The following is a 24,754-nucleotide window of genomic DNA, read 5'->3' as shown; positions in this document are numbered from 1 at the left end:
TGAATTCCCCTCTCCCTGGCTCGGCCACCACGGCCCGTCCTCCCCACAGCTCCGCGGCCGGGAACCTGCAGCCTGCAGTGCTTCAACGGCGGCAGCTGCTTCCTGAACGCTCGGAGGCAGCCCAAGTGCCGCTGCCAGCCCCGCTACACGGGCGACAAGTGTGAGCTGGACCAGTGCTGGGAGCACTGTCAGAACGGGGGCACCTGCGCTGCCTCCCCCTCCGGTATGACCTGTGATTCTCTCCACAGGACTCCTCCGGCCACCACCCCCCCCCGGGCCCCCCCCACTGGCCCCGCCTCCTGCCAGCCCAAGCCCCGGCCCTGCCTTGCTTCACCTCTGCCTCCCTTTGCACCTCCCCACCACAGCCCAGTGTCCCATCCCTCTGCTGCCTCCCTCCCCCCGGACCTTGAAGCCCTGCTCCTCTGCAGTGAGGGTGGGTGGTGCAGTGGGTCACGGGCCGCTCACACATTGTCTCCCTCCAGGCATGCCCACGTGCCGCTGCCCCACAGGCTTCACAGGCCCCAAGTGCACCCAGCAGGTGTGTGCAGGCTACTGTGCCAACAACAGCACCTGCACTGTCAACCAGGGCAACCAGCCCCAGTGCCGATGCCTGCCTGGCTTCCTGGGTGACCGCTGCCAGTACCGTGAGTCAGCCATCCCTGGGCCCTGGGGACCGGTGAGGGGAGAGCCTGGGGTGGTAGCCACAGGGCTGAGTTCTAGGGAGGGGGGCCATTCATAGCTCAACCAGGCCCGGGTTGCTGGTGCTCCCCAGTGGAAGTGCCGGCCCTTCCCCTGAGGAAGTGAGCTCCCTGGCGTCAGGATTATTCAAGCAAAAGTAGGGCGCTGTCAGGATGCTCAAGGATGTCCTCGTACCCTGGAGCCTGTGAGGTGGGGCAGCTGGGGGCTCAGGGGGAGGTGGGCATCACCTAGAAGACCTAGGGCTCCCCCAGCTTCCCACCACACAACCTATGTAGGACCCTCACGCATCTCCTCACCCCCCCAAACCACAGGGCAGTGCTCTGACTACTGTGAGAACCTCGGCACGTGCCAAATGGCGGCTGACGGTTCCCGGCAATGCCGCTGCACCCCCTACTTCGAAGGGCCCAGGTGCCGCGTGGATAAGTGCAGCCGCTGCCTGGATGGGACCTGCATGATCAACAAGCAGAGTGGGGATGTCACCTGCAAGTGAGTGAGGCCCAGCCCCCACGGCTGTGCCTCGAGAGACCCTGCCCTGCCCCAGCTTTACGTCTTCTCCTCCCAGCCCTGCCCTGCCCCTTCCTCAGTGTCTCAGGCACCCCTGTGCCAGCCCCACCCCAGCACCCAGCACCTCACTTCTCTCTGCAGCTGCTCTGACGGCCGGGTGGCCCCCAGCTGCCTGACCTGCGCTGGCCACTGCAGCAATGGCGGCTCCTGCACCATGAACAGCAAGATGATGCCTGAGTGCCAGTGAGTTGGGCCTAAGCCTTTCTGAGGCCTGAGTCATCCCCTCCCCCAAATCTCAGCGGGGCCATCAGGACCCTGTGGCCCCTCTCTCTTTCCCTGGTAGGAGAGGGAAGTCATGGCTCTGGAAGTCATGCCTGCTCAGCTCTGCCCTCCTGTCTTCAGGTGCCCACCCCACATGGCAGGACCCCGGTGTGAAGAGCAGGTGGTCAGCCAACAGCAGCCTGGACGTAGGTGTCAGGGGGTGGGGAGGCAGGGCGTGGGGCCCTGGAGGGGGAGGGGCAGTGCCTCCTGTGCCTTTTGAACTCTTTCCCACCTCTTCCCTCATAGACATGGCCTCCATCCTAATCCCTCTGCTGTTGCTGCTGCTGCTGCTTCTGGTAGCCGGAGTGGTGTTCTGGTACAAGTGGCGAGTCCGGGGGTGAGTGATAGGGAGTCTGGAAAATTCTTGTCATTAGCACCCTGGCCTTATCCCTCGAGACCCCCAATCCCTGTACTTCTGCCTCTCTCCAGGGCGAAGGGCTTCCAGCACCAGCGGATGACCAACGGGGCCATGAACGTGGAGATTGGGAATCCCACCTATAAGATGTATGAAGGCGGGGAGCCTGATGATGTAGGGGGTCTACTGGATGCTGACTTTGCCCTGGACCCTGACAAGGTGGGCTGGGAAGACAAAGGAGGCGGTTTCCAGGGCAGGGACAAGAGGCTGTGGTTGGGGTATCTAAGGGTGTTGAGTTGGATAATGGAACAGAGGTGGGGGTGGGGGACGAGGGCCATGGAGCCCAGCCTCTGAGTCCCACCTGAACCCTCTGTCACCTTGCAGCCCACCAACTTCACCAACCCCGTATACGCCACACTCTACATGGGTGGTCACGGCAGCCGCCACTCCCTGGCCAGCACGGATGAGAAGCGAGAACTCCTGGGCCGGGGCCCTGAGGACGAGATAGGGGACCCTTTGGCATAGGCCCCTGCCCCCTTGGACTTTCCCCAGAGAGCCTCCTGCCCCCTGCCAGAGAAGTCCTTCCGTGAGCCCCCTCCTGCCCAGCCAGCCCTCCCCGGCCCTGCCGGGATGTATAAATGTAAAAATGAAGGAATTACTTTTTATATGTGAGTGAGCAAGCGAGCAAGCGAGCACAGTATTATCTCTTTCCGTTCTCCTTCCTGCCCGCTCCTCAGCACCCCCCATGCTGCCTTCAGGGAGGGGGGACATGGAAGGCTCTGGGGGCTCCTTTGGCTTACAGGTATGAGGGGCCCCCGCCTCCCATCTTCCCACCAAAATGCACCCCCACTGGAAGAGCTGGTTGTGCCACCTCCCCCTACCTGTACAAGACACTTTGTCAGGGCTCTCCCCTGTAGTTCGCCCCCCCACCCCTCCCAGCTCCCTGAGGGCGACTTCTGGGGAGCAGAGTCTTTTGCTGCCCCTGTCTGGAAGACTTGGCTCTGGCTGAGGTAGCAAAGAAAGGATGGAGTTTTTTACTTCTCGGGGCGTACATCCCATGCTCCAGCCCCCATTCCAGGGGCATCTTCAAGATGGCCACACTCAGTACCCCTCCCAGACAGGCATCCCCTCGCCAGTGCCCCCACCGTGGCCCCCAGGGCTGGAGACTTTCTTTGGTAAACAGTACCCCAGCCTCCCCTCCCCGCTGGGGACGAGGTGGGGTACACCAAGGAAGGGCAAAACGGGCAGCCCCGTTTTGGGGACACGAAGGTTTTAATAATTTTTGCTGAATTCCTTTACAACTAAATAACACAGATATTGTTATAAATAAAATTGTAAAAAAAAAAAAAGAAAGAAAAAGAAAAAAGCCACTTGTGTCTACCTTTGAGTGGGAGACTCTGGGAGCTGGGCTGTACTTGCCTGCTTCAGTCACCAGAGGGAGCCCTGCTCCGTGCTGGAGGTAGGCTTGAGCGTGATCTGGAGTGCCCCTCTCCCCCAAGCTCTGCCCCTCTCCATCTCGCCGTGGCAGGAGAAGGGGGTAGCACCGGACCTGACAAGAAAGCTCTGTTTCTCCTGCGTGTGTGACCTTGGGCAGGTGACTTCACCTCTCTGGATCTTGTTTTCCTCTGGCTCTGAGATACTCCAAGATCTGTTTCTCTGCATTGTTTTCGTGAGACACCACCACCACCTACCCAAATTATCTCCCACAGCAAAAAAATTTCACAATGAGAAATGAACACACTGGGTTTGTGAAGGGATTTCTAATCCTTCAGGGTGGTCCCATACAGCTAATCTCTGCCTGATGTTCTTAAAGCACTAACATCTCACATTTCATGGAGAAGAATTAATCAGATGCCAAGAGTAGAACCCTGAATTCAGGAGAAGGGAGGGCCTTGGAGTGAAGGAGAATAGGGAAAACCAGTTTGCCTGGCCCCACGGCTACCAACAGACCCAGTTCACCAATCATTTTAGACATGCCAGAGATGGCCAGGAAAGGACAGCTCAAGCAAAGGGATCCCAGGTATACTTCAAGCCCTGCCCAGAGAAGGGAACTTCTTGAAGAAGGTCACACAGCTTTACGCTGACAGAGGGTTTGAGCCCCACTGTCCCCTCAACAGAAAAGACGAGCTTAGAGAGGGCAGCTGCAAAAAACCCTAACCCAGCTCCCAAAGCCAGGAGCATTGCCTCACATCCCCTTTTCCTCCCTAGTTCAGGCACCTTTAGAAACAAGAGCCGTCCCCTTCCCTCTGACCCCTGAGATACCATCTCCAAGTCGGCTCTGAGATCCTCCGCTGCCTCAGTCCTCCCCAAAGCCGCCCGCCACCCCGGGACTGAGAGACCCTGCTGACAGAAAGGGGGAGTCCTTTGATTGTTGAGAGGGAGGCTTGTGTACCCATCTGTCCACCAGGTGGCGTATGCGCTCCTGCAGCGCTGCTCCTGTAGCCCAGCACAGCCCGCTCCCCAGCACGCACTAATTATGCACCTGCGGGTGGACCCCAGCCCAGCCTCTCACTTTCTTCCCTCGGGCTATTCCGCCACACCCCCTCCACCCTCAGCCTGCCGGCTCCTCTCCCTCCCCCAGCGCCTGCCTGCTCCCCCACCGCACTACCACCAGCCCCACCCCCTCACTCTCCCTCTGCCAGCCGTGCATCTGGCGCCCCCGGGGAGCCACTGATTCTCTGCCTGTCGCCTCAAGATCCTGGGCAAAGCGAGAGGGGCCCCCAGCTGCGGCTTGGAATGCACACCCCTCCAGTCAGCATCCTCCCTCTGCCCTCCAGGAACAGCCAGGAGAGGGTCTACCAGGAGGCAGTCCTCGAAAACTCCCCACTTGGCAAGAATGACAGAGAAGGCCTAAAACAGAGACGGAGAAGGGATGGGCAGAACCAGGGGCAGAGGCGATATTGACAGAAAGAAATAAGAGATACAAAGACGGAGAGATACAGGGACAGAGGCGAGACAGGGGAAGTGGGGAGTGTGTGTGTGGGTGGGTGTATGTGTGTGTGGCTGGAGAGAGAAGGGTGTCACCTGAGATGGTGGCAAAAGGAGGAGAGATGGGTAGGGTCAGGGCTCTAAATGATCAAGACCCTAGTGATGAGCATCTGTCCTGGGCACCTGAGGCCTGGGGGGGGGGGCCCACTGCCCCCACCCACTCCTGCAGCAGCCTTGGGACCTGGGTGGAGCCTTGACGCATAGGGCCTGGCCACTCTTGCCCCTTCCTGCCTTTCTCCTCTCTGCCCCACTAGCACCCAGGTTCCTGCCTCCTGGCTACTGTCTGTCTTTGCTTCATCTTCCCTGCATCCCTGATCCTTTGTGTGTGCCTTGGTCACATCCCTCTATCTATCTGTACACGCCTGGGCTTGCCTTTTGGGCTGCCAGTGCCAGCGTACACCTGTGTGTGTGTCCATCTCTGTCTAGAGGTTTGCCTCTCTGCCCAGGCAAGGAAGCAGGGTGGGCTCTGAGTACCTGGTTGGGTATACTTGTCTCATGGTGCAGCTGTGCATTTGTCTGTCTCTATGTGTGCTCCTGTGTGTGTGTAAACCAAGTGTGTCCATCTGTGTGTCAGTGTGTCTCTAGTGTGTGCTGGTCTCTGCGTGAATGTGTTTCTCTCTGCCTTTGTGCTCACCTCTATGGTATGGTCCACCTCTGTGAAGGCATCTATGTGCACACCTGGGGGGAGGGTTGGTGTCAGGGTGTGTGCCTGTCTCTCTATCTCCATGCTTGTCTCTCTGTCTCAGCTTGCTCCTATCTTTCTCTGTCCCTATCTCTACCTGTCTAGGTGTCGGTCATACCACCACCTTAGCCACAGCCTCAGTGCATAGCAACATCTGACAGCTGAGGACTCCCCGGGCAGGGGGAGAGAGCGAGAGACAGAGAGAGAGAGGTGAGAGAGAGACTGACTAGGGGGAGGAGGGAGCGGTGAAGAAACAGCCAAGAGGATAGGGACAGAGAGGAAGCTGGGGACGGAGACAAGGACAGAGACAGAGGAGGAAGGGGACGAGGATGGAGAGGAGTTCATGGTGAAAGATGGGACACCGAGAGGGAAGGGATAGATATTGCACCAATAGGCCAGGCAAGGCGGCTCTGAAAGGGACTTCCTGCCCAACCCCCACGCAGGGACGCTCTGGGACACGCGGGGTGGGGGTCAACGATTGGGGGCGAGGGGCAAAGGTGAACGGCCAGTCTAGCAGAGGAGTCCTGAGACTGTGGAGGTGCCCCGGGGGCAGGGGTGCAGGCGGCGCGCCGTTTGTCAGCCCTATTGACAGACGTGATGGGGTTTCCGTCCGTGATCAATGATTCTCATCTCTCGGCCGAATGAGCCGCGGGGCGCCCATCCATCCCCGTCAGCGCTGCAAGGCGGCGGCAGACGCCCGAGGTTCCACCCGCCTTCACCTCGGCCCCGACCCTGCTGTGGCTCCGGGACCCACCCTGGCCTGGAGCATCGAGGGACCCTGGTGGTGCTGGGCCCTTTGGGGACACTGTCCCAGGGCTCGAGCCCCACGCCCTGCCCTATTCCTCCGCCGTGCACACACCCAGCCTCTCAGGCTCACCGCCCCAGTCCCGCCGCCCTCGCCACTTCACACCTGGGCCGGGGGCGTGTCCGGGGCGTGACAGGGTGAAAGTCACCTTCGTTGCCCCCAGCCGGGCGGGAGGGGGCGCGCAGGGCGCGGCCGGGATTGGAGCGCCGCGGAGCCCCGCCCCCGCCCGCCGCCGAGTCCGACCCAACTTTCTCCCCCGCCCGCGCCCCGCCCCCAGCGCCGCGCTCGCTCCGCGCGCTCAGTCCGCCGGCCTCGCCGCGACTCCGCGGCTCCCGCAGCCACCCCCGGCGCGCCAGCCCAGAGCCCCTTGCCCTCGGCCAGGCAACTGCCTTCCCCCGGACCCACCCCACCCTCCCCGCTCGCCGCCTGGGAAGATGCGGCTGCTCCCGGAATGGCTTCTCTTGCTCTTTGGCCCGTGGCTCCTGAGGAAGGTAAGGGCAGCAGGGCTGCAACGCGAGCTCCGGGGTCCGGGACGCAAAGGTCCCAGAATGCTAGGGGCTCCGTGAACCCTCCCCGCCTCCAGCCCTGAGCATCCCAACTTTGTGCGGCGTGGGAGACGCAGACTACAGACTCCCCGATCCAGGACAGGCGCTCTCCCAACGCAAGTTGGCTGAGGGGCAGGGGCGGGGGCAGGGACGGGGCCCCGACTCGGATCTGGCTTCGGGAGGGGCGGGGGAAGGGACGAAACAAGACCTGCGAGTGCGCCAGACGGAGCGGGAGTGCGAGACAGACAGACAAGCCAGCAGGGTGTCAGCCTTGCCGCCTTGCCGCGCCAACCTCGCTCGCCACCCTTGCTGTCTGTCCTTCCACCCCTCCACTCACGCATTCGCATTTCTCTTCTCTGCACTTGTTACCATGCCAGGTGGGCACTGTGTTCCGAACATACACCGCCCGAACACACGCGCGCACACACGGGCGCACACAGATGCGGCCGAACTAGGCTACAATCTCCCATCGCATTTCCCGCGGAGACACAGGCTCCCCTGCACAACCTCACAGACACACCCCTCTCTGGCGCCGGCTGACAGTGGGTAGGGGCTGTCTGGAAGGGGAGCCCCTCCTCCGGTCCCCTCCCTGTCCCCATCTCCTTAGGCTGACTCTTTCCTTGAGGACCCAGAGGCTAAGGGGGCCCAGACTTGACCTGCCTCCCTCCTGACTTGGAGGCTTCAACTCGTGTACATGGTGTGCTCACTTGTGCTGGTGTAGTGTGTGGGGCAGCGTGTGTTCACCTGTGTACACGTATGTGTCCGGGGCAGCCAGGCTTGGGTGACTAGTGCTGGGGACCAAGGTGCGAGTGTGCGCTGGTACGGCGTGCGGTGTTGGCTCTGAGGGGGTGAGTGCCAGTGCCTGCTGCACAGTGCAGCCATCCGTGCCCCGCTGCGTGTCCCACAGTGGGGACCTAGGCCCCGGCCCTCTGTCTCCTTTAACCAGCTCCCCTGGCCGCGGCTTCCCTGTTTCCTGCGCCCCGACTGTAACCTAGCTAGTCTGGGGGCAGGCAGGTGGCTTCCCAAACCCCTACTCCCTGCACCCACCCCGAAGCCCCTGAAGAGTCTGGAAGGGGTGTACTCTGCCCCTCACACGGGGACCCACACACACCTGCTCAGCCAAATCACACTTAGCCACTCCAGCAGGGCAGGGGTGCCCAGTGAAGCTGGCGATTCAACTCCCTGATTCTCTCAAACCAGCCTGATGACCTTGAGGGGCTGGAAGATGGGCCGAGGAGCCCCCTCCCCCCAGAAACTGCTTCCACTAGCTGGAACTTCTTTTGTACTTGCTGCCCAGCTCTGCCCTTAGAGGACTGCAAGGGGGTCTGTGGCCCCATAACCACAAACCTTCTGTTTGTGAAGGCTGGGGGAGCAGAAGGAGGAATGGTACTCCCCTGCCCCCTTCTGTCTATTTCCTTCCACTCTCCTCACCACTCTCCCCGTCACATAAACTCCCCGGTGGACAGATCTGGTTTAATTTCCTTTGCCCCCTGAAGGGGGATGAAACATCTGGTAGAGACTTGAGGGAGCATGAGCGTGAGGATGTGAGCGATGGGGACCTCCCCGAGTGTGCGAGGCTGCAGCCCTGGGTCTCCCTGCAGGAGTCAGTGGGGGAGTGTGCAGCTGCCATTTAGCCAGGCTCATGTGCATGCGAGAAGGGGTTTACCTGTGTGCACAGGCTGTGGGTGTGAGGATATGTACAATTGTGTGGGGGGAGTGTGTGTAGAAAAGTGTGTGTATTGGAGCATCTGTGTACTCGTGTGCACCTGTGAGTGTGACCTGTGCACATGTGTGCACCCCAAGGTGGGGCTCCAGTGCACCTGTGTGCTGCGGCCCTGTGTGAGTCTCCGAGGTCTGGAGATTGTGTGTCGGTGTCTTGGTGGTTTGGAGTGCACTCGAGTGTGGATATTGGGCTGTAAGCCTCAGGACGTGTACATGTATCCGGGCGTGTGTGTGGTCAGGGCTGTCTCAGTGCCAGGGCTGGCAGTGGGTGGACACTGGGTAAGGGGCTGGTGGGGAACAGTTTCCAGGGCAGCTCTTTGGGAAACCCTAACTGTCCCCAACAACAACCCTGCGTTCTCCCACCCTGCTCGCTGGCCCCCCTGCCGGAGGTCTTTCTCCCCACTCTGCGCTACAGGATCCTTGTCTCCTTTCAGGACTTGGGACTCCTGGCTTCCACGGACCCTGGGGCCCTGCCCTCTGGGCCAGGTCTTCTTCAGGGTCTTTCTAATACAGCCCGGTCTCTCTGACTCGTTCTCGCCCTCTCTGTCTTCCCCACTCCTTGCCAAAGCATCTATCTACTGGGAGAAGCAGCAGGCGATCAATAGTTACTAATCACTAATCACTAATTACTAATTAGCTTGGGGAGGGCAAGGGTGGGGCCCTGTGGGACCGTCCAGCTCCATGTTGCCTGGGGGAAGGATTAAGTCCAATCGAGTCTCAGAACCAGCTGGACTCAGCCACACGTCCAGCTTACTCCTCCCGCCTCCATCACCCTCTCTAGCCCCCCGCCTAATCTCTGGCTGGGCCACTTAGGCACGTGCAGCCTGGGATAGGGCCCAGAGATGTTGGTAGGGATTTGGGGACACTCAGGGCGCAGGTGGGCTAGGGGCACAGGAGGGGGGTTCGCTGAGACAGCCCCCTTGGGCCCAGGCCTGTGAGGATGGGAGGGGTGCCCACTGGAGAAACCTAGAGTGTCCGTGGGTGAGAGCCAGGGAGGAGCTGGAGACCCAGGACCGGGTGACGGAAGGAGACGTGGGGTAGTGAGGTAACCAAGGGGCAGAAGCAAGGTGAAAAGGATCCCCAGGGTCGGAGACAGGATCGTTGGGAAGGGGCGACATAACATGGAGAGACCAGGTAAGTGAAGAGGGCATCGCAGGGGTCAGAGAGAAGCAAGTCATTGGCAAGGAGACAGGGAACTTCGGACAGAGCCCTGCAACTTCACCCGGGTGGGGTCCTGGAGGAGGACAGATAACAGAGAAAGGGCAGGGTCAGGTGGGGGGCGTGAGGGTCCCAGGGCTCGGGCGATGCAGGGGCGCAGCGGGGAGTTTCCGGGCGTGGGGTGGAAGTGAGCTGTGGGGTGGGGATGGAGAGCAGGGAACGCTGCCTTGAGCGCTGGAAATTGGCGAGTCTCCCCCCTCTCCCTCGCCTACCCCTCCTCCATCTCCACCCCGCCCACTCCCCCTCCGGCTTCGGCTTCGGGAAATTACATCCCCGCTCTGCGGCTCCCGCCTGCCCCCACCCCACCGCGCCCCGGAGCCCGCGCCTTTATAGGCACATTTATTGCAATAATAAAGTGAGGCGCGGGGCGGGGGCGGGGGGCGCTGTTCCCGGGGGGACCGCGCCGGCTCTAGGAAGCAGGGAAATAAAATAAAATAAAATAAAATCAAAATTCAGATAACGGTGAGCCTTGCGCTGCAGGCCGAGAGCAGGCGGGCAGGCGGGGCTGAGGGGGAGGTGGGTTCCGGCCCAAGGGCAGAGCTGGCCCCGGCAGCGGACCCCGCCCCCTCACACTCTAATAGAGTCTGGAGGGAGGTGTCTGCACCTCCACCTGCCTGTCCCCACCCCCCAGCCTAGTCCTTCCCCTCTGCCTCTTCCTCTGACTTGTCTCCCACACCTGTCCTCAGCTCCTGTCTCTGTCCCTTTTGTCCACTCCCTTACTTACCCCGGCTTTCTCATTCCAGTCCTCGTTTGTATTTCCGATCCCCATCCCCTGGGTGCCTGTACCCCCTCAGCATCCCTGTTTCTGCCCAACAACCATTCCCACCCCCCATTTCTGTTCCCACCCGCACCCCATCCCCCAACCCCTGTCCCTTCTTCATGCCTGCCTGTCCCCAGTGCCCAGACCTCACCCACCACCCCCGTCCTCCTCCTGCTCATTTTGGTTCCCATCCCATTCTGTCCCCATCTTCCTCCCCCTGGTCCCTACCCCACCAGCATCCCTGTCTCTGCCCAGTGCCTGTCCACCATTTCTGATCTCCTCTTCATCCCCGCTCCAGGCTTCATCCCTGTCCCTACCCTGGCTCCATCCTCCTCTGTGTGCCCAGTACCCGTGCCTTCCAGGTCAGCGCTCCCAGTCCCTCTCCACTTCTGTCCCAGCCCTCGCCCTGGCCTGGCCTGGCCTGCCCACTCCACTTCTGTCCTCACCCCTGTCTCCATCCCTCGTTCCCAGCCAGACCCAGCCACTCCCCCCGGCCCTGACTGCAGTGCCCCTGCCTATTGCTGGGTGCAAGGGCTCAGGACACTCTTCCCTCCTCGTCGGGACCCAGGCTGGAGCACTGTTCCCTCCCCAACCACAGGGTGCCTCCCCTCCCCCGCAGGAATCTTCAACAGCCCCGCCTGACCCACACAGCAGGAAAGGAGCTACCGACCAGTCTGGAGGCCCGGGAGAGGTGCGCCCTGCAATGCGGCTGGGGGGCCGACAGTCTGATCCTCCCCCCATTCCTAGCGGTCCCATTCCAAAACAGCACCCCCCCCCCCGCAGAGTTTGTTCAGCAGCTAGAGGCAGCCTCAACTCCCCTCCAGTGTGTGGGCTCGCTGCCTTGGGGGCAAAGCGCTCCTGGCTCTGCTCCCACCCTGCTCGGGCCTGGAGGCGCTTGGTGAAGCACACCCCCCACCCACCCCTCATCCCTGTCTGCCACCGAACACCCCCCCCCCCCCCCGCCCCACTGCAGCCGACAGCCTGGCTAGCCTCTCCCCTCTGCAAATGTCACCGCGCTCAATTAGCTTAATTAAACCAGCTCTGGATGGAGAAGGACCCCTCCTCGGACAACACCCTGCTCTCCTGTTGGTCCTAGAAGGTGGGGGTGGGCAGTACCATGGATTCTGGGCAAAGAGGGGCTCCGTTGTCACCCTGTTTTCCCCTCACTGCCACCCCCGCCCACAGCCGGTGAGAGACAGACAATCTGAGACAGGGAAAGAATCACAGAGACAGAATCGGGGAGAAAAACAGAATCGTAAAGGGAAATTAGAGACAGAGTGAGGAAGAGACGGAGAGACTGAGAGGAGAGTCGGAGAGAGAGAGACGGAGACACAGTGAGAGAAGGAGAGCTGGAGAGGGAGCGGGAGCGGGCGGGCAAGGGAGCCAGAGGGAGGATTTGATTTTATTTTGTTCCATGTTCCCATTTCTCGGCTCGTTTCCTCGCAGACTCTCGCCCCTCTCTGTCCGAGCTCCCACCCCCACTGCGAGGTTGCTTTGGCCGCACCCCCGCCCCCAGCTCTTTCTTCTTATCTTGGCTGTCTCCTATGGGCCAGTGGGGGTGCGGGTGCCCCAAGCCCAGGGATCTGCCAGGACCAGAGAAGCACAGACAGCAATTTGTCTGGGATCAGAGGGCGAACACCTGGCACCCTCCCTGCCCAGCCAAACCCGCTCCCTTGGCCCAGCCCCTGCCTGGGAGAGGTTGCTGGACGGAATCAGCCTCCTAGGCAGGGTGCAGGACTTGGGGTGCTGCTGGGGTGTGCTTGGGGCGGGGTGGCTCAGAGGCATTTGGGGTCTGCAGCAGCATGCTTCAGGGACTGATGGAAGTCCCTGGAAAATGCAGTGGTTAGGCCCAGAGGGTGAGGAGGTGAGGTGTCAGAGTTCAGATGGACCCCCCGAGCCCCACCCTTCCACTCGCCCTCGGAGCTTCAAGCTTCACACACTTCGTCCAAAGCCCTTCCTGGGGCTCCAGCTCTGCCCTCTCCAAGCCCACTTCCTGGAGCCTTGGCCTTTCCTTCTGGGAGGCCCTTCCCCCTCCTCCTGTGACCTAGGACCCCTTCCCCCCAGCCCCTCTCAGGCCCACCCTCAGGGCGTTAGCTGCCAGCTCAAGCACATCTGTCTGAGTCAATCACTCATGCACCCCCGCACCCCTCACCTGAGCTGGGAGGAGGTATGGATGGGAGGAGGAATGAGGGGGGCGATAAATATGTATGATGATCCGGTGGCGGCTGCATTAATAACCCAGGATCGCAGCGCTGCAGGGATGGGGACCAGGCGGTGGAGATTCTAGCCCAGCAGCTTGACTCTGCCGTCCCTGTCCCCGGTGGACGTGTGGTGTATACACACGGGTGTACACAACCCAGAGGGGGACACCCGTGCTGTCAGGCCTCTTCACCTACCCAGGGCTCAGTCAGCAGAGACTGTTCATAGACAACTCACACACATGCGGCCCCTCCTGGGGACGCTGAGAGAGCGTTGTTCCATCATCATGGATGTACTGACACATACCCTTCAGGAGGAGCTGGACACAGGGACACAGGATGCCAGGAACTCACACAGGAAAAGTGACACACCCAGAGAATCACACACAGCCAACCCGGGTGTACAACTAATACCAGCCACACAGATGCAACCACCACCAACTGATACACAGCTTCACTCAGATTCACACACACAGCTAAGCCAGGCCCACACGCAATGCAGGCACATGTACCGCCTGGGCACGCACACGTAGCATCACAGACGAACACAGCCCACAGTCAGTCACCACAAGCAGGCAGACAAACACACACACACATCCTCCACAGACTGATACACCGGGGCACAGACAGACACACAGGCACATGCGATGACATGGGCCACACGCATAGTCCCCAGCACAGCCACCCCGGGCCAACATACACCCACCACCATAGCTGCGCGCACACACAACCACTCCAAGTAGACAGACACGCAATACAGCCATCCTGGGCTAACGGAGCCACAACCACCCCAAAGTGACTCAGGCAGTGTGCCCTTCCCCCACTCCGAACCCACAGGCAGTAAAGGCCACCCTAACAGCCACAGCTAGCACAGTCTGACTGACACACTCTGACAAGCACGGCTTCTCTCCCTCCCAGTCCCTTGCTGGAGCAGCATCTCCATATTTCTTCTTCTAGCTCTGACCGCCTGTCTCCTTCACTCCCGGCCACCCCTACACCCCCACCCCCAGATAATTGATAGCCTGGGCCTGGCCCCGCTGCTCCCGCCTCTCTATCTATCTTGTACTCTTGCCTGCGCTGTCTCCCAGATCGCCGCCACCTGAGACACAAGGAGACGGGTGGGGGCGAGCTAGGGCGGCTCCTCCTGCCACCTCTGAGCCCAGGGAAGAACCACCAGGCAGCCTCCCCCACAGAGCAGGAGCACTGGAAGCGAGGAGGAGTACCCCAGTGTTGCCCAAGCCTTAACCCACAGCTCCCAGACTCTCTCCACTGCTCTCCTCCTCGACTCTACCGGTTTCCCATACTCCTCCCCACAAGGGGGTGTAGAGGATGAGGCCCAGGTGGGGGCTGTAGTCTCCGCAGGGCCATCTGGAGGTCTTCACCTCTTTCTTGATGTTGGGTGCTGACAGGGGTCATGGCCTCACTTGCCTGAGTCCGGCTTCTCCCTGGCCCATTGCTGTAAACCAGTGATTTTCAATCCACGTGCCACAGCACACTGGCGTGTCCAAGAATTTTTTTAAAAGATTTTATTTATTTATTTTTAGGGAGGGAAGGAAGGGGGAGAGAGAGAGAGAGAGAGAGAGAGAGAGATCAATGTGCGGTTGCTGGGGGTTATGGCCTGCAACCCAGGAATGTACCCTGGCTGGGAATCGAACCTGGGACACTTTGGTTCCCAGCCCATGCTCAATCCACTGAGCTACGCCAGCCAGGGCTTTTTTTTTTTTTTTTTTTAAGATTTTATTTATTTATTATTTTAGAGAGGGAAGGGAGAGAGAGAGAGAAAAACATCAATGTGCGGTTGTTGGGGGCCATGGCCTGCAACCCAGGCATGTACCCTGACTGGGAATTGAACCTGTGATGCCTGGTTCACAGCCCATGCTCAATCCACTGAGCTATGCCAGCCAGGAAGAATTTTTAAAATAGGCGCTACCTTACTGTTTAGTCAGGGGCATGACTTCTTTTCCCTTAGGTTGTCAAATTAAAAAATGACAATAACCAACACAATAGCCATCTGGTATAATAGCAAATTGATACCTATTTTGGGGGTCAGCTTGGCAAAATATATATTTTTTGGTGTGCCACAGAATTCTAGTAATTAGTTTATATGTGCCATGAGATAAAAAAGGTTGAAAAATTGCTGCTCTGAACCAACCAGTCTCCAGGCTGGAGGAGACCGAGGGCCAGTCCCCCTATTCAAGCCCACATTGGCTTGGGCTTTCTCAGCTGCATTGGAGAACATGAGGATCCTCAGTATCATTTTACAGGTGTAGAAACTGAGGCCCAGATAGGTGAAGTGACTTGGCCGAGACCACAGAGCGTTAAGGGCTGCAGGTCTACTCCAATGCACACTCCCTGAACCTCTCGCTGAGGGCTGACCGATTCCATTTGGTCTCCTAGTGGCTGTGCAAAGGCGCTGGCATGGGTAAAGCCCTGGTAGGGGGGCCAGGGACAACTCCAGCGTCCCTTTTTTCTTTCTCTTTCTTCGCCCACAGGCCGTCAGTGCCCAGATACCGGAATCCGGGAGGCCGCAGTACTTGGAGCTGCCCTCCTCTGCGGCCGAAGGGGGCGGCCCTGGCCAACGGCTCCAGGCGGCGAAGTCTTCCCACGGCCTGGGCACCGCCCGCGCCTGGAGCTGGGCCTGGCCGGCTAACCACACCGAGGCCCTGTCCCGGGTGGGGGTTGCGGGGGCGCTACCCGTGCAGCGCACCAAGAGAAAGCCGTCTATCAAAGCGGGCCGCGCCAAAAAGATCTTTGGCTGGGGGGACTTCTACTTCCGGGTGCACACCCTCAAATTCTCACTGCTGGTGACCGGCAAGATCGTGGACCACGTGAATGGGACTTTCAGCGTGTACTTCCGCCACAATTCGTCCAGCCTGGGAAACCTCAGCGTTAGTATCGTGCCGCCCTCCAAACGCGTGGAGTTTGGGGGCCTGTGGCTGCCGAGCCACGCCCCCCACCCTCTGCAGTCTACGCTGGCCTTGGAAGGGGTCCTCCCTGGGCTGGGGCCCCCGCTGGGGCTCACGGCCGCAGGGGCGGGGTTAGGAGGCACCCTGGGGGGCGCTCTGGCCGGCCCACTTGGGGGCGCGCTGGGAGTGCCCGGGGCCAAAGAGTCACGCGCTTTCAATTGTCACGTGGAGTATGAGAAGACGAACCGCGCGCGCAAGCACCGCCCGTGCCTGTACGACCCATCGCAGGTGTGCTTCACCGAGCACACGCAGAGTCAGGCCGCCTGGCTCTGTGCCAAGCCCTTCAAAGTCATTTGCATCTTCGTCTCCTTCCTCAGCTTTGACTACAAACTAGTGCAGAAGGTGTGCCCAGACTATAACTTCCAGAGCGAGCACCCCTACTTCGGATAGTGCACTTTGCCCTCGCCCCGGCCCTGAACTTCCCGCCAATCCCACCCCCCTAATTGAGACTCCTCCCTGTGCCCCGAAACTCTTGTGGCCGCTTCCACCCTTCCATTCTGGGGGCGGAGAGGAACAGCCCTTCCGGGGACTATCAGCTGGCGTGGGTCCCCTTGTCCTTACGGGGAATGCCTTTGCTGCCCCCTCAGCTACACCCCAAAGTGGGGGAACTAGACAGCAGCCCCAGAATAGGCGGTCCCAGCGTCCTTTATGTCCACGTTGAGTCCCTTTGTGCCCCCGGCGCTGGGCTGGACACTCCCTTTGCCCGCAGCTTTAATAACGCCTGGCCTGACACCCTCATCGCACCCGACTTTCTTACCCCCAGGCTCTTGTTCTCCTGCTTCACCCTGTCCCCACGAAAAGACTGTAAAGACGTGTAAGCCGCGGCCTGTCCCCATTCCCTTCTGCCTGCCATATGCCTGTTCCTCTTTCCCCAAACCCCTATTTAGGGTCATGGAAGCAGACTCCCGGGCAGAGGCGATGACTCTGGCCTCTGCCCTGTGCCTGTCTTCCTCCGGTCCCTGCAGTCCTGCTGCACCTGCCCCTTTCCGGCTGCTTCCTCTCGGTGGTATTTTTTTTTTCTACTCCAAAACAGATGGGAAAGGGAACAAAAAATAAAGTGAAATCCAATATGAGTCTGTGTGAGACCTTTGTAAGGTAAGGGGTGAAAGTGTGGATTTCTATGTCTGGCAGAGACCGACCTGGTCAGGGCCTCCTCATCCGGTGGCTCGTAGGGAAATTGAGGCAAATGTTGATGGAGCTAGCACCTCGGAGGTCATCCAAAACCAGATCAGATAGGCATGAGGGTGACCCTTGGTTAGGATCCCTCCATGAAGTGGGATTTTCCTCCCAAAGGCGGGCAGAGTGAAACTGCAGCAGATAGGATGGAGATTAAATTAAACTTGAGAGGGGACCACTAGTGAGCTATTTGGGACGATTTGGGGAGGAGGTATAAAGGCCCTGAATTCTCATTTAAGGAGATGCAGGGACACCATAAGCAGAGCGCTGACAACCTGCTAAGCTCCGCGGGGCTGCCCGGAGGCGGCAGGTGGGGGAGGGGGAACGGTGTTTGCGGCATCTGGAGTCATCGATCTTCCTTTTCCTTCCTAATTTCGTGGGCGCTGAGTTTGCAGACGGATGAAGGAGAGAGGGAGTGAAGCCTGAGAAGAGGGGGTGGGGGGAGGGACGAGAGAGAGTTTGGAAAGCCGGGCTTCGTCGCCACTGCAAGCCTCCGGCAAACAAGGCCCCCTTCAGCCAGCTGCCCACCCTCCCCACCCCCGCCTCCAGCTCACTCCAGCATCCGCGGCTGCTAATTTTAATCGCCCCCAACCCTGGCCCGGGCGTTAATTGGCTGCGGCTTCATTAGCAGTTCTCAAACTCAGCCGCCCCCCTTCCCTCGGGACCCCTGACCGGGACTAGGGAGGGGGGTACAGACAAGCTGCCGCACGGAACGGCGCCTTGTCTTCAGCCTTCCTTCATTTTTAGTCCTGGGTCAAGGTACGGACCAGAGAGAGCCCTGGTCTTCAGGGGATTGCCCACGGGTTTCAGCAGGAAACTGAGTCAAAGGTGAGTGTGACCCAGACACTCCTGGGAGTGAAAAGTCAGTAAGGGGAAAATAAATATCTGATGGATAGATGCCGGATGGATGGAGGGATGGATAGGTGAATGGATGAATAATAAGATCAACTGAAAGGAGAAGTGGGAAGGGGTCCTGGGGCAGAGACTGGAGGAAGAAGAATCCAGTGGACTCCTAACACCAGGCTTATTGCTGGAAAGGCCTGAGAACAGGTGGGGGAGAGTTGGGTGGGGGAGGAGGTTAGATCTAAGGGGGGACTAATGAGGCTTGGTATGAGAGTCCAGTGGAAATGCTTGGGATTAGCTAGTTAACCCATCTGGGCCTTAGTTTCCTGACTTGTAAAGCAATAATAAAATAGTGTGAGATAAAGCGAGATTTTGCATGTGAGCTTGCTTTGTGATGGATTGTCCTCTCCTCTTCCTCACAAACCTGCCTCCTCCAAGACCATCCTCTCCTCCTCCAACCACCCTCTTCTTTGGACCTGTGGGAGCGGAGTGAGGTGTCCCTGCCTATAACTGCACGAGGTGCATTTTGTTACCTGTTCATGGCTTCATGTCCCAGCAGTCAGTAATCTACTCGTATGTCCAGGGCTATGGCATGCTGGGCACAGAGTAGGAGCTCAATATGTATATTGAATGAATGAATGAATGAATGAACTAATTAATGTGTAATATTGTTGTGTGAGGCAATGGTTCTCAAAATCACTGCTTATTTGAATCATGAGGAGAGGTTTTGTTGTGTTAGCATGAGTGGGTATATGCCCACTACTGTTTAAGATCCATTGAACTAGAACCACTAAGGAGAGGCTCCACATTCATATATTTATATTCTATTTCCTAGCTATTTCTGATGCCCAGGTTTGGGAGCCTCCTGGAAAGGTCAATGAGTCCCACCCCCAAAGGATGAGGCCAGAGAAAGTCAGTCTAAAAGCAAGACCGCTTCCTGTTCCAAGTACTGATAGCCCCAGAGAAATAAAGGGAGCTGACCGATTGCTAGGGTGGCATGAGGTGAACAGTTAATAAAATTCAGCAAGTGCAACGACAGCTCTGGGACGTTCCAGGAGGAGGAGATGGCCGAGGAGAAGGCAGGTTAGTAGGTCAGAGGAGGAAGGGAGGACAATTCATTCTAGAGATGTTTACATAAAGTCTCATTTAAACCTCACCACATGTTATTTTTTTAAGATTTTATTTATTTATTTTTAGAAAGGGGAAGGGAGGGAGAAAGGGAGAGAAACGTTGTGATTGTGATGTGTGAGAGAAACATCGATTGGTTGCCTGAAGCGCACCTGCAACTAGGGACCTGGCCAGAAACCCAGGCATGTGCCCTGACCAGGAATCAAACCAGCAATACTTTGATTTGCAGGCTGGTGCTCAGTCCACTGAGGCACACCAGCCAGGGCCCCACCACATGTTATTTTATCATGGATTTACAAGTGAGGAAACTGAGGCCCATGTAGGTTAATTTGCTAGTTGGTCCCAGAGCTGGAACTTGAACTCATATCTCTCACCCTTCCATACTAGGTACCTTCTGGGGCACCATGGCTCTCTAGCTTGTATAGGAATAGTTGTATTTTCCAGTGAACCTAACAAATCTAGGTATTCAGTAGGCATCCAATAAATTGTTGTTGTCTGGACGACAGAGGGGAAAAAAGAAAGAAAAAAGAAACCCTGAAGCTCTCCAGTACAGTGAGGAGAGGAGGCAGCAGATCTCTCCCTTTCAGGCTACAGCCTCTGACCCTGTGGCTACAGAGGGGAAAAGAAGTGGAAGAAAGGTGGAAAAAACTACAATTCCCAGAAGACCATAGAGGAGTCGCCCCACGCATGCGTAGGGTCCTACTCTGAAATCCTGTTCCTTCTCCCGCTCGCTCTTGTTGCGCATGCGCTCTCGGTTCAGTCTTTTCCGACCCTTTGCTTTCTCAAGCTAGAGTTGGTGGCTTGACCTCCTGCGACTTCGGTTTAGCATGCTGCCCTTTTCTTTGCTCTGGGCACCTCGGGTAAGAATGGGGCTTCGGAGCCTGGGGGGGCTAGTAGAAAGCTGCATTCCTACCGTAGTATCCATTCACAAACTATGGGGTCTGCTGGCTTTTCCACGCACATGGTCTGGGCCCCCTGAAAGCGGACTCTCAACTAGGGGAATCCCCGAGACCTGTGGGTGTGGTCCCGAGACCGGGTGTGCGCTATATAATTGGGACCACTCCCCATTCCGGTAATTACAAGCCCCAGGGACATGTGACCGTTCATTTCACATGGTATTGGGGGAGAGGACTTAACGGATGCCCTGTAGATCCTGTGCTGGCGAACAGCGGAGTTCCCAGCCTGGACAGGCAAGCTGAGTCTTTCCTCTAGGTTCTGAGCCCTGCAGATGATGCAACCAAGCCCCACTGCTTGCATCAGGGGTCGCGCGGCTCTGTGGGCTAGAAGGAGGTAGAAAAGGAGCAGGCCAGAGGCCTGGATGTGGTTTTTGGCTTCCCTGTCATCAGAACTCCCACCCCTCTTGCCCTGGGACTGCTAAAGATCTACCCTGCTACCTCAATTGTTCTGAAAACCACCTCTAACTAAGCCTGTTGTCTTAATCCCTTGCAATTTGACCTCTTCCCCCCACCCCCCACTGGGATATCAGTTTATGGAGCCCCTACCTAGGGAAGACCCTTTTGTTCCTTTGGGTGGTGAGGCTCTGGAACCACTGGCTTCTAGAAGACAAATTTTAAACTTTGCCCTGTAGCTTTGCAGAGTGTTTCATGGGTCGAGGTGGAGGAAGATTCTGAGGTGAGGTGAATGGACTGAATCAGAATCACCCCCTGGACATTGATCTCAACCTTGGCTCTAGAACTGGCTTTTGGAGGTGGGGGTGGTGAAAACTGAAACAGGCAGGCTGGACAGCTCAGCTGGCTTGTTGGATTTGGAGCCAGAGGGCCTGCTAAACATCACTGATGATTGTTGGGAGACTATCTGATGTTTTTATTTGACCCTGGCTTTTCCTCCTCTAGCCTCTGCAGAGATATGGTCAGCTGATCAGGATGGCCATACGCTGCCAGCACAGTGAGGCAGCCCAGACCCAGAATGGAGAAGCAACCAGGGGCTGGACAGGCCAGGAGAGTCTGTCAGACAGTGACCCTGAGATGTGGGAGCTGCTGCAGAGGGAGAAGGACAGGCAGTGTCGCGGCCTGGAACTCATTGCCTCAGAGGTGGGGCCTGAGGAGAGGGGCCGAGGCTGGGGACACCATGGGTGCAGGAAGTGACAGGTCATCTTACTGCTATTTCTACAGATCTCCCTTTCAGACTCAGGGTCTTCCTGCTGGGCCTTACCTCCCTCTCTTCTTACTGTCCTCTGAAGCAAAGGCAGAGCCATTCTGGGTTATGGGATGGGGGCATTAGCGAGCTTCCAGAGCCTTCCAGGGCCCCTACAGTCAAGTCTGGTCCCTCCTCCCTCCCAAGAGAAAAGAGGAGTCTGGAAGCACAGGTATGAGTGGAAGGTGGCCTTGCTGGGAATGCCTATCCTGGCAGCCGGGTTTCTGAGGTTGCTGCCTCTGGCCATGCCCTAAGCCTGGCAAGGAACCCTGAGTGAACAGAGCTTTCTGTAGAGCTCAGCTCCTTGCAGCCCGGGACTCTGGCAGGGTGGGCTGTGGGAGTCCAGGGAAAGGGGCTCAGTACCTTCTGACATTGCCCCCACCCCTCACCCCAGAACTTCTGCAGCCGAGCTGCGCTGGAGGCCCTGGGGTCCTGTCTGAACAACAAGTACTCGGAGGGTTATCCTGGCAAGAGGTGAGGGTGAGGCACCAGAGGGCTGGAGGGCAGCTTCAGGGATGCTGCTCCCGCTGGGGGGCACCTGCCTGCACTCTCCCGCTGCATTTAGAGAAGTAGCCTTCCTGGTCCTTTGCCATTGGTCAAGGGACATGGTGGAAACCCTTCTCTGTGCCCTGATATGCCCCCTCCTGTGCAGATATTATGGGGGAGCAGAGGTAGTGGATGAAATCGAGCTGCTGTGTCAGCGCCGGGCCTTGGAGGCCTTTGACCTGGATCCTGCACAGTGGGGAGTCAATGTCCAGCCTTATTCGGGGTCCCCGGCTAATTTGGCTGCCTACACAGCCCTTCTGCAGCCTCACGACCGAATCATGGGGCTGGACCTGCCCGATGGGGGCCAGTGAGTATGGATGGGGTGGCTGATGGGCTCAGTGGGCAGCATGGGCATAAGAGAGGAGTCATTTATTGAACACCTAATATGTGCAATGCAGATGGAACAGGCCTCCCTCTGTCCTTCAAGTTATGGTGCAGGAAGAAGATGAGACCCCAGTAACAGCGCTCAGCACAGAGTGGACAGAGCAATGAGGGTGGTCCATGCTAGGAGCAGTTTTCCAGAGGAGGCCTTTGGAGCAGACCAGGAAAGGAGCGGTTAAGTCTGGGTGTCACTCTGCTTAGAAGCCTTCTTACTTCCTTTCCTTCCCTCCCAGTCTTACCCATGGCTATATGTCTGATGTCAAGCGGATTTCGGCTACATCCATCTTCTTTGAGTCTATGCCCTACAAACTGAACGTAAGTGAGTGCTCTAGTGTGTGGGGAGCGAGCTGCGCAGGGCCTGGGAATCTTCTCCTGGGAAAAGAAGGGGCTGAGCCTTGGACCGCCCTCAGGGTCAAGGAGGAGAGTGAGTTGCCCTGCTTCCTTCTAAGGGTTTTAGTTTTCTGTCTCTGTCCAGCCCCAAACTGGCCTCATTGACTATGACCAGCTGGCAATCACTGCTCGACTTTTCCGACCGAGGCTCATCATAGCTGGCACCAGCGCCTATGCCCGCCTCATTGATTATGCCCGCATGAGAGAGGTCAGTGGAGCCTGGAGTGCCTGCCACTCCCCGAGGGGTGGTTGGGAGACTGTGGGGGAGGGACTGCCTCAGGCAGGCCTCTCTGGGCCCTGCCCAGACTGAGGCCTGTTTCTGTCCCTGCCTAGGTGTGTGATGAGGTCAAGGCATACCTGCTGGCGGACATGGCCCACATCAGTGGCCTGGTGGCTGGCAAAGTGATCCCCTCACCTTTCAAGCATGCAGAGGTCGTCACCACTACCACTCACAAGACCCTTCGAGGGGCCAGGTCAGGCTCCCCTGAGATTGGGCCTTGCCTGTCGCTGTCTTCGTGTCCTGTTTCCAGGGCACTGTTGGGCTGGATCTGAAAGGAACTCATTCTGCCTGAAGGGTTCTACCCAGTCTGAGGATTCTCCTTCTCTCAGCCTTGGTGGCAATTCCCCAACAGGGGTTTTTGGGGGTGGGAAGGTGGGTCTGCTCCCCTAGACCACTGGCGTCAGGCACACCCAGCACAACCGAGCACAACTCAGGGGCCCAGGCCGGCCAGCTTCCTCTGCTCTTCCCACTCCTTACCCCTTTTCTTCAGCTTAGATTCTACCACCCTCTTCCCATGCAGGTCAGGACTCATCTTTTACCGGAAAGGGGTACGGTCTGTGGACCCCAAGACTGGCCGGGAGATCCCTTATACATTTGAGGACCGAATCAACTTTGCTGTGTTCCCGTCCCTGCAGGGGGGCCCCCACAACCATGCCATCGCTGCAGTGGCCGTGGCCCTAAAGCAGGTGGGGGAGCCTCCTCTTGGGGGGAGGCACCTGGTCACTCAGGCCCTGTACCTCGCTGACTGGAGTTGGAGCTGTTGGGAGGGAGGGGAGGGGTCGTGGCTGGGGCCACAGCGATGCTGGAGGTGGAAGAGTAGGAGGGCAGGACTTGGGGTCCCAGGTGCCACTGTCTCATCTGCAGGCCAGCACCCCCATGTTCCGGGAGTACTCCCTGCAGGTTCTGAAGAACGCTCGGGCCATGGCCGATGCCCTGTTGGATCGAGGCTACTCGCTGGTGTCTGGTGAGCCACAGGGTTGGGTGAGAGTCTCTGTAGCCTCAGGCAGAGGCCCAGGGCTCACCATCCGCTTACTATCCCCCTGCCTTAGGTGGCACTGACAACCACCTAGTGCTGGTGGACCTACGGCCCAAGGGCCTGGACGGGGCACGGGCCGAGCGGGTGCTGGAGCTTGTGTCCATCACGGCCAACAAGAACACCTGTCCTGGAGATCGCAGTGCCATCACCCCAGGGGGCCTTCGGCTAGGTGAGACCCCAGGTTCCAGGAGTAAGGGTGGCTGCCAGGTGGGCTTGGGCCATGCTGATCCTCTTCTGCCTGTCTCTCAGGTGCCCCAGCCTTGACCTCTCGACAGTTTCGTGAGGATGACTTCCGGAGAGTTGTGGAGTTCATAGATGAAGGGGTCAAAATTGGTTTGGAGGTGAAGAGCAAGACTGGTGAGCAGGCCGGACGCCCCTTGCGCCAGCCCAGCCGGTTGCGCTCCCTGCCTTCCCTTGAGCTCTGACCACCTTTCCTCTCCCCTCTCTAGCCAAACTGCAGGATTTCAAATCCTTCCTGCTCAGTGACCCAGAGACAAGACAGCGGCTGGCTGACCTCAGGCAACGGGTGGAACAGTTTGCCAGGGCCTTCCCCATGCCTGGCTTTGATGAACACTGAAGACACCAAGGAAATGAGGCTCACAGACTAAAATTACTCTCTTCCTCTGCCTGGACCAGTGGAGGGGGTCACCTGTCTTCCAATTTTTTGCTGGAGGAAGGAAGGCCTCTTAGGGGAAGAGCCAGGCATAGTTCCCTCCCCAGAATTTGTAGCCAAAATTTCTTTTTGTAAGAAGGCTTAGAAGAAGGAGGCTGGGGGCTTTCTGCCCCCAACATTCCCATTATCTCAGTGTTATAGGCCCCCTGCCCTTTCTTGAGAATGGGGGAGTTACCCATGAGCCAGAGAAAGGTTGGGTAAACACCCTCCTTTCTGTTTTTAATCTAATAAAATGCTAACCTGACCCAAGCTTCTGTTGCTGTGGGGGGGCCCCGGGGCTGGGCAGTGATTTGTCCCCCTCCGTGTGTTCCACCCTTCCCTCCCACCACCACCACAAGGGCCCCGGAGGCTGCAGCCTCCTCTGTCTGTGATCAGAGCCGACAC

General features: G+C 58.3%; 3 protein-coding genes across 4 annotated transcripts in view; all 3 read left to right on the top strand.

Annotated features, from left to right (window-relative positions):
- The window catches only part of LRP1 (LDL receptor related protein 1), an 80,443-nt gene extending 77,232 nt beyond the window's left edge, over positions 1 to 3,211 (top strand). Inside the window, exons 82-89 of the mRNA XM_028531778.2 lie at positions 50 to 223; positions 483 to 644; positions 1,011 to 1,185; positions 1,345 to 1,446; positions 1,606 to 1,670; positions 1,771 to 1,861; positions 1,954 to 2,098; positions 2,264 to 3,211. Coding sequence (XP_028387579.1) covers positions 50 to 223; positions 483 to 644; positions 1,011 to 1,185; positions 1,345 to 1,446; positions 1,606 to 1,670; positions 1,771 to 1,861; positions 1,954 to 2,098; positions 2,264 to 2,404 — 1,055 coding nt within the window. The 3' untranslated portion in view covers positions 2,405 to 3,211. The remainder of the gene's footprint in view (positions 1 to 49; positions 224 to 482; positions 645 to 1,010; positions 1,186 to 1,344; positions 1,447 to 1,605; positions 1,671 to 1,770; positions 1,862 to 1,953; positions 2,099 to 2,263) is intronic.
- A 3,430-nt stretch (positions 3,212 to 6,641) lies between these two features.
- On the top strand, positions 6,642 to 16,833 carry NXPH4 (neurexophilin 4). The gene is made up of 2 exons (XM_028532766.1): positions 6,642 to 6,845; positions 15,290 to 16,833. Exons 1-2 carry the CDS (start codon positions 6,789 to 6,791, stop codon positions 16,151 to 16,153), a joined length of 921 nt encoding a protein of 306 aa, XP_028388567.1. The 5' UTR covers positions 6,642 to 6,788; the 3' UTR covers positions 16,154 to 16,833.
- Positions 16,834 to 19,618: 2,785 nt separating this feature from the next.
- SHMT2 (serine hydroxymethyltransferase 2) lies at positions 19,619 to 24,614 on the top strand. 2 transcript variants are annotated; one of them, XM_028532392.2, is made up of 12 exons: positions 19,619 to 19,770; positions 20,764 to 20,961; positions 21,459 to 21,538; positions 21,717 to 21,917; positions 22,225 to 22,306; positions 22,467 to 22,589; positions 22,715 to 22,854; positions 23,182 to 23,347; positions 23,526 to 23,625; positions 23,711 to 23,866; positions 23,947 to 24,054; positions 24,147 to 24,614. In XM_028532392.2, the coding sequence occupies exons 1-12, from the start codon at positions 19,738 to 19,740 to the stop codon at positions 24,272 to 24,274; spliced, it is 1,515 nt and encodes a 504-aa protein (XP_028388193.1). In that variant the 5' UTR covers positions 19,619 to 19,737; the 3' UTR covers positions 24,275 to 24,614. The 2 variants fall into 2 exon arrangements, with proteins under 2 accessions (XP_028388193.1, XP_035874655.1); XM_036018762.1 differs by lacking the exon at positions 21,459 to 21,538.
- The last annotated feature ends 140 nt before the right edge of the window (positions 24,615 to 24,754 follow it).

The sequence above is a fragment of the Phyllostomus discolor genome, chromosome 2 (genome assembly GCF_004126475.2).
Source record: "Phyllostomus discolor isolate MPI-MPIP mPhyDis1 chromosome 2, mPhyDis1.pri.v3, whole genome shotgun sequence".
Classification (NCBI taxonomy): Eukaryota; Metazoa; Chordata; class Mammalia; order Chiroptera; family Phyllostomidae; genus Phyllostomus; species Phyllostomus discolor.
This window is presented reverse-complemented; position numbering and strand designations above follow the sequence as displayed.

Coding starts and splice junctions, on each gene's coding strand:
- NXPH4 (XM_028532766.1), top strand. CDS start 6,789: ATGCGGCTGCTCCCGGAATGGCTTCTCTTGCTCTTTGGCCCGTGGCTC. Junction 6,846..15,289: donor GCCCGTGGCTCCTGAGGAAG/GTAAGGGCAGCA, acceptor CTTCGCCCACAG/GCCGTCAGTGCCCAGATACC.
- SHMT2 (XM_028532392.2), top strand. CDS start 19,738: ATGCTGCCCTTTTCTTTGCTCTGGGCACCTCGG. Junction 22,590..22,714: donor ATTATGCCCGCATGAGAGAG/GTCAGTGGAGCC, acceptor GTCCCTGCCTAG/GTGTGTGATGAGGTCAAGGC. Junction 22,855..23,181: donor AAGACCCTTCGAGGGGCCAG/GTCAGGCTCCCC, acceptor CTTCCCATGCAG/GTCAGGACTCATCTTTTACC.